Raw genomic sequence first — 8104 nt, 5'->3', positions numbered from 1 at the left:
TCCGAGTCCTGAGAGAGGCACATCTTGTATCACAGGCTGTGTGGGAATCTCATCTTGAGGGTGCCTTCCCTGCCTGCCAATGAAAGAGTTAACTGTATGGATCAGAGGACTTGGCTTATTTCATGGGGTTGTCTGGAGTTTCCCCCGTGTAGCCAGAAGGAGAATTTATCTGGGTGTCTTCAAAATGCTCTGGCTTTGCAATGTTTAAAAAGCCTGTCCTTTAAATTGCTCAGTGAGCACCAGTCCTCATTTATCATGTCAGCTGTGATTCATGGAACAGGAACAACCTTGCTCTTTCCTGAGAACTTGCCCGTCCTTTTTGAAGGAAAACAAATCTACGCTCAAATCGCTGCTGCTCTGAGTTTGTTTTTTACCCTGAACCCCCCCATATGCCCTTTAGGATGTACCAACGTGGTCGTCTTTCTGTTCTGTGAGGGTGCACACTGATGCTGGTCCACAATCAAGGCTTTAGGGTCAGCCATACTCCGACAGGTAAATATGTAAAATAATGTAAAACTGTGCAAAAATTTTAGTCTATTTTGAAACATGACCGCAAAGGGAAGGCACTTCCCCCTCCACAAGCCTCTCTCCTGGGTGTGCTTTTGTCACAACACCCGGTAATTTGCCTCCTGCTAGCAGGAGTCCCTGCAGCCGTGGGGCTCTGCCTTCAGACGCAGCGCCCAACTTGATTCATTGTAAAGCTCAAGCTCTCGTCCTCGCACCTTTGTGCGCAGGCGGCGACCACCTTCCCTCCGGGGCCTGATCCACCGTACCCACACAGCGTGAGCAGGCCCTGGAGCCCTCCTCAGGCCGCTGTCTGTTCGTCTGTCAGTCGTGCTCCCTGCCTGCCTCCCTCAGCGGAGCCCCGAGCGGGTCGATAGGGCTCGGCGCTCGCTTGGCCACGCCTGTTGCCTTGGTGAAGAGGCGGGGCGGAGGCCGCCCAGCGCCTTTCCCGCCTCCGGCAGGGCGCGCGCGGGCGGCCTCGCGTGCGGGACGTGAGCGTTACCGGTCGTCCGTCGTCCCCCCCCCGTTCCCCCCCCCCCCCCCCCCCCCCCCGTGAGGCGATGGTGAGTGCGGGGTGGCAGGGGACGCTGGGCCGGGCCGGGCCTGCGGGGCTGCTGCGGGGGACCCCCGGCCCCGCCGCCCCCTCAGTGTGTGTGTCTGTGTGTTCTGTGCTCCCCTTCCAGAGGAGGAGCCTGGCCCCCAGCCAGCTGGCCAAGAGGAAAGCGGGCGACGAGGAGGAGGAGGAGGAGGAGGAGGAGGACCGGCACGCCACAATGGTGAGCAAGGGGCGCCGGGATGTGGCGGGCTTGGCCCGACGGGACGCCCGGAGCCTCCCGGACCGTGGGCAGGGGGACGTGGAGCCGGGTGGTGGGGTGGACCAGGTCAGTCCCTGGTGCCTGGTCGGAGGTTGTTATCGCCCCCCGTCTTCTGAGGAGTGAGGGTCAGGCCCCAAGTTTGTGCTGTTTTCACCAGTTAGGAGAAGACTTGTGTCTGGGCATGTAGTTGGTAGAACTTCGTTATATACAGGTGATGCTTCGTGGTTAAGGAAAAAACTCCCTGGGAGAGCTTCCAGGTGTTTTGTGAGAGGGCTGGTAATGAGGAATATGTAGATGTTTAAGACAAAACATTATGTTATGATGCATTGTTCTATGTCATACAGGTCAGAGAATCTCACCTGGTACTTTCTATGTCAGATTCCTTCTTCTGTTTCAGCAGGTGGTTAAAACCATGCCTCGGTCTGAAGAAGAGTGTGTTAAATCAGTAAACAGATCAATGCCTGACTTACCTTCATGCCTTGCTAAGTGTCTGAAATTTATGTTCCAGTGTGAGGCCTTTCACCTGTGTAACAACAGATGCGTGGGAGCCTCTGGGGACTTTCATGTAGTTTGTTCCATGCTATTGACCCTTCCTCTTTTTGTCTTCTGCTTTGTTGGGAGTGGGGGCACAGGCAAGCATGCTTAGCACAGACAAGCATGCTTAGAAGGTGGTAGATATTTTTTAAATAGGAGAGTATTTTAACCATTCTGCAGTTTAAACTTCAGGGCATTGTGACCCTGGTGGTGTTGCTGGCTCTGTCCTTTGGCAGTGGGGGTGAGTAATGATTGGGTGTGTACAGAGATGCTCAGCTGGCTGGGTGGATTGTCTGTGTGGTTAGGTGCTTACTGAGTGTGACAGTGATGCATCTGTCTTCTGGTCTCACCAGCTGCCCCTGAGTTGTTTTGTCTTGATTCTGTTTTTCAGACTCGTAAGAGACAGAAGCCCGTCAGTGAGATGGAGAGTGGAGAATGTTACAGGTCGCCTTTCCGGAAACCCTTGGCTCAGTTGACCAACAGACCTCGCTGCCTGGATAGCAGTCAGCATGTAAGTGGTGTTACTGCTAGCACACCATAGCAGGTGGGTTGCACATGGAGCACATTCACCAACGGAGTCCAAATGCTTCCATGGACCCTTTTAATCAGAGGTGTTATGGAAATGCCACACGTACACAGAGTCTTTAGGAGACACCTTTTGCTAGCTCCAACCATTTAATGCTGAGGGAGGTGTGGGTGTACTTTCTATAGTGGAAATCCTGAATACGAGAGTTCTGTGAGGTCTAGGTGAAGGCCAGTGCCAAGGGACGTGGGTAGCTTTCCACGCAAATGCCTCAAGTGCTGTCTGCTTGCCTGGTTCTCTCTGGGCTTCGATTGCTGGAGACTGGGTGCTGGTCTGGTGTGGACGTTTCTACAATGGTAACCCAGTTTCATTACAGGAAATTAATTGCCTGGCTGAATTACTAAGATGGGGGAAGCAATAGCATTTACAGAAGTGAATAATGCCAGCAGATTTGAGAAGATGGGAGTTATGAAAGATCAATTTTACACATCAGAAAACCCAAAGGAAAATAGGCTTGAAAAGCAGAGTTGGTGGGGGGAACTGTGCTGGTTTGCTACTTTCTTCGTTCTGGATATTCTTGAAAATAGTTGGAGTTGAAGCTTGAATAGAGGGACTCTCAGTGCTTGGCAAAACTGAGTTCTCAAAAAATGTCCTGGACTTGCCTTCCTGAACAATCTCTGATTTCAGACTTCTTAAGCGTGTTTTCTTTCTGAATTCCTAGGAGGCTTTTATCCGCAGCATTTTGTCCAAACCCTTCAAAGTCCCCATTCCAAATTATAAAGGTAAGATGAGGAGGTTTAAGGGCTGTCTGTGTTGACTGACTCTGGTAAAACACATGGTGGTGCTTAGACCTGTCAAATATATATGTTGGGATTATTGTTATTTTTTGCACTGATGCATTTGTTCCAGAAATCCTGACTTAATTTTGAAAGAAGAATATTGGCACATTAGCAAAGTCATCATATTTCTTACTACTGTTTAGTTTGGATAATCCTACATTTCAGAATTGGATTTTTGTATTCTTACTGCTATGTATTTGATGTAGTGCCAGAAGATGTGCACTGTATTGCAAATACAAAAGCAAGTTGAATTCCAAGCGATGAAGGTTTACCATCTAAATAATACTCTAATGATACTAACACACAGAAGGCTGTATGTGGAAAAGACAGCATGTACCAGTTTTCTTTCTGTTTGTCTTAGTGTGTTGAATCTCAAGGTGACCTTCAAGGCAAGGTAGTTTTGAAGTTCAAAGCCTCAGCTGGTTTGAATCAGTGAAACACAAGATTTCAGAATCAAATGGGCCTGGTTTTGTCCCCTTCCCCTTCAGCCTCCAGCTGAAAAATTCAAATGCAGAACAACCAGTTTCACTCAAACTTTAGTTATAAAAATATGTCTGTAAGCAGACACTGACTGCTTAAGCTCCAAAAGAGTTTGACGAAGTTAGCTGGCAGAAAAGCAAATTTGTCAGGAGGCTGAAACAACTGTAACTGGGGAGCTGCTTTCTGTGGCTGTTGTTTTTCTCTCTTAATTAGGAGTTGAGGGTGTCTCGTGCTCTTTTCTTGGTATGTAGGAACTGTTGCCTCAGCTTGTGATGCTCTCATTTTGCAAGGAGCTTTGGCAAGCAGTGGGTAAAATTGACCCTGCTTGTATCTTTCCTAAGCAAAATCAATCCTGGGGGCACAGTTGCCTGAGTCTTGATGGGAAAAGGGATTTCTATGCATGTCCTTTTTGTGTTCATCTCAATTACAAAACTGTGATGTCAAAATATAATACTAGGAAGAGGGACTCATGCTTGGTTTCTGCTTTTCACAAAAATTGTCTCCAAGGCCAAACGTGATCTGTTGTTCAGCAGAGAGAAAATAATGCTTTAGAGTAGGTAATGGTGGTATGGTACTAACTATAATACTGTAAAACCTCATCGCTGTTACAGATCAGTTCCTGCCCTTGCATAAAAGATAAAGCTCCGAATAAGTCTGTGTTAGCTGATCCAAAAAGAGGATTTGACCTTTTTGACCTCGGTATATACTATGTATGTGAGAGTGTATTTACTGAGCTGCTGAGGCATACATTCTGGAACCCTGCTTGTCTTTCATAAAACTAGAACAGCAGCTTTTGGGTACTAGGGGTAGCTTCGATGCCCAGAACTAGCCGAGGGAGACATTGTACCTGTTTATTGTTGGATGCCAATGGCACAGGTCTGGGATGGAAGCCATTAGTCACCTTGTGAGATAACTTGTACTGTTGTATGTCAGCATATATGGCATTTGGTCCACCCAGTGTGACGGGCAGTGCCATTTCTCCATCTTTGTCTCTGTCCCTTCATTCTGTTCTTTCTTGCCACAGAGCTACCTGCTGTGTGCTGGCAGAGTGCTGCCAAACAACTGTCCTGTGTAGGTTTGACTGCACCAGTTGTGCCTGAATCTCCACTCCAGCACCCAATTAATTCACTGTTCCTACATGTAATCAGACTCTTCTGCAAGGCTGCGCTTTCTTCCAGCAAGAAGTTCTTTGAGTTGTGCCTTTGTTTGCTTTCAGGGCCACTGGGCTTGCGTGCGCTGGGTATCAAACGGGCAGGGCTGAGGAGTCCTCTCCATGACCCTTTTGAGGAAGGAGCTCTGGTTCTATATGAGCCCCCACTGCTGAGTGCCCACGACCAGCTGAAAATAGACAAGTGAGTCATCATCTGGCACAAATGCTTCAGCTCTGACCTCCTTGTGCGTGTAGGTTTGTGTGCTTTCTTCCCAGATGTATCCGAACTGGGGTCTGAACGTCAAGGGAAGTTGGGTTCCAAGTATTCTGCCTTTGAGTTGGTTCAGATACGGTACAATCAAAGTAGGAATGTACCCATGCTGGATTGAGTTGTCCCACAGGCTTTCATCTCTCACTCATCAAACATTTAAGCCTTTTGCAGGGAATGAGAATGCTCACATGGAGAAGCTGCTTAGACAATGTTATGGCTTAGCCGTTAGTCAGGAAATGTCAGTGTCTAGGGACAAGCAAAGGGATATGACTGACATTCAAATGTTAGGCTGCCTAATGGTTTTTATTCTTAAGTAGTTCCTTCTGTGCTGCTGTTATAACTTAAAAGGGCTGTCAGCTGGATCTTCATGGGCAGAGGAGGAGGTTTCTCTCTCCAGTAATGCAGTTACAATGTTGTTATTGAAACAAGGAAAATAATAATGACTTTTTAATTGTGGCTCTGAACCACATTCTGCCCTTGCTTTAACCACAGCCCAAATACGTGGTTTCACTGATGCTTTAGATTGTAGATCAGGCTCCTGTGCCTTTGTTACCAAAACTGAATTAATCCATTTTTCACTTTCTTGTTGGCAGTTGCTTCCCTCATACCACAGGGGAGTCCTCAGTATAGCAGTGAGATTTTTTAAAAAAACTAAACATATGCTGTGCCGAGTTCATTAATCACGCTGTCTTCTTCCTTGACTGCCTCCTTCAGGGAGAAAGCACCTGTCCATGTTGTGGTGGATCCTGTCCTCAGCCATGTTTTACGGCCCCATCAGAGAGAAGTAAGTTTACCATCGGGACCCTAGGTTGGAGCATTTGGTGCATTTCAAAAAGCTTCAGTTCCTCTGCTGCAATTGTAACACACCAACTATGAGGTCTTCATAGACCTTGCAGACTAACAGTCTGTGACAGTATAACAGACTCTAGCGTTGCAAATGCAAAGTGAAATACTGGTTTTAACCATCCTCTTAGAGGCCTGAATGTTGCAAATATCATCTGTCCCATGGTAAGTAAGAGGACATGCCAGGAGTATTACAACAGCCCTGTTTGTCCTTAAAAAAATACGGTAATTCACTGCTTTCTTGTGGGTAAGAACTTGCTCTTCACTTGCCTCTGATCCAGCAGGGTCAGAGTACTCCCAGCCTAAACATGATGTTGCTTAATGCGCAGGTGTGTTCAGTGTGGGCTTGTAGGTCAGGTCAGATGATAGTGGAAACTGGGGAGTTTCTGTGACCATTGTGCACTGGTTGCAGGTCTAGGAGAGCACATTGGTGACAGAAAAGTCAGTCAATGATACCTTAGGAAAAGACCAGCTTCTACAGGGAGATGGGATCTTGCAGAGTCAGGGCTGAAAGTCCAGCCTTTAATTATCTTGAAGTCTGGAGATGAAGCTCTGCTCAGTGCAACTCAGTGTGGAAGGTGATGGGTTATAGTTGCACTAAATTATGTTGCAGCCCAATCTTGAGTTGGGCAAGGCAGACTGTTCACTGTGTTTTGCTGGTCAGCAGAATTAATTAGATCCACAGTCTGAGCCAGGAAACACTGAAGCTCTTCTTTCTGGTACTGTGGTTCCCAGCATAGCGTGGAGTAGATTCCTACTTCATTGTGTTTTAATTGGAGGCTGCTCTTAGTAGGTGCGAGCTGCCATGACCTGTGTAGACTTGGAATTCACCCATGGAGAGTGCCAAAAAACATTCTATGTCGTAAATATGTGCAACATCACAATGTCAAAGCAGTGGGTACTAATCTCCAAATATCTAATTGTAAGGTATCTGGACAGTTTGAAGTTCATCACAGATGCAGTATATTATCATTTAAGCCTAGGGGCAGCACAGGTGGAAGCTGTGATTGCTGATCTTGCAGGCTAAGCAGGTCAAGATGGATGTGTCCATGCATGGGAGATCTTCAGATGGCTCAGAGTGCTGTAGGCTGCTCCTAGCTTGTACTTTTATCTCAGAGTTGGTACTGAATCCATGACCCAGTATAATGCTCACCTCTGACTACATAGCTGGAGGCACTCTGTTTTTGGGGTAAGGTACTGCCTGCTGGTGCTTTTGTCAAGTTATGTTGGTGTCCTAGGAACATTGTCTGTTTTTGACAGCTAGGTATCTCTGATAAAGCAATTTCTGCTCCAGTCTGACTAATAAGTCTGCCTGCTAAGATTCCTGTGCTGCTTTATTCAGGTGGTGTTTCCAGACTCTTGTACAGTTTCACTCTGCCTTTGTCATGTCTTTTGCCCAGCTGCTCAGAGGTTACCCAACTGGATCCCCAGCCAAATGTATTGTTCAACTGGCTTAAATAAACTTCATTAACCTGTTGTTAAGGGCCTAAGAAAGAAAGAAAAGATATTGAAAGTGCAAGTGAAGGTGCTCCATCTTCAAGTCCTAAATAATGGAGCACAGAGGGGTGACTCTGCCCGGCCCAGATGTGTTTAGGTTGTGCCCCTCATTCCCTGCTCTATTGGCACAATGCAGGGAGCTTGTACATTCGCAGGACAATGCCCTGGTTTTCTGACTATCATCACATGATAAAGGAACATTTTGCAGTCTGTCTCTTGTTTTCCCTTTTCTCTGTTTTGGTGGTGTTAGCCCTAATGCAGGGCTGAGCTCTTCTCCCACTGTGTAATGTGGGCTTATAACCTCAGCCCTGTGTCTTCTCTGAACCTAAATTGGCTTTGGACCTTGAGTCCAGAGACCCAAAGGTGGGTCATTGCAGTTCTAGGCAGAAGCAATGAGGGCTGCTGAGGGTACTCTGGGAGTTAATCAGGCAGTAGAAACAATTCTGCTCACTCTATGATTCTGTATTTTTAAAACTACCTAATTGGGTAGTGTTAAGATGATTAATCTGTTTGCAGTGATTGATGCAGGATAGCTGATGGCTTGGGCCTGTCTAATGTAGCCAAGGGTAGAAATTTCTGGGAATTCACGTCAGGAAGTTATTAACAATTGTACGGTTAAAATGTAGTAAGATTTCACACGTGTTATGA

At 46.9% G+C, this 8104-nt stretch overlaps 1 protein-coding gene across 1 annotated transcript in view; it reads left to right on the top strand.

Moving 5' to 3' along the window:
• The first annotated feature begins 922 nt into the window (after positions 1 to 922).
• RAD54L (RAD54 like) overlaps positions 923 to 8104 on the top strand; it is a 20055-nt gene continuing 12873 nt past the window's right edge. The window contains exons 1-6 of the mRNA XM_075097715.1: positions 923 to 1067; positions 1188 to 1280; positions 2245 to 2364; positions 3098 to 3158; positions 4912 to 5047; positions 5831 to 5900. Coding sequence (XP_074953816.1) covers positions 1065 to 1067; positions 1188 to 1280; positions 2245 to 2364; positions 3098 to 3158; positions 4912 to 5047; positions 5831 to 5900 — 483 coding nt within the window. The 5' untranslated portion in view covers positions 923 to 1064. The remainder of the gene's footprint in view (positions 1068 to 1187; positions 1281 to 2244; positions 2365 to 3097; positions 3159 to 4911; positions 5048 to 5830; positions 5901 to 8104) is intronic.

This window comes from Phalacrocorax aristotelis, chromosome 6 (assembly GCF_949628215.1).
Source record: "Phalacrocorax aristotelis chromosome 6, bGulAri2.1, whole genome shotgun sequence".
Taxonomy (NCBI): domain Eukaryota; kingdom Metazoa; phylum Chordata; class Aves; order Suliformes; family Phalacrocoracidae; genus Phalacrocorax; species Phalacrocorax aristotelis.
This window is presented reverse-complemented; position numbering and strand designations above follow the sequence as displayed.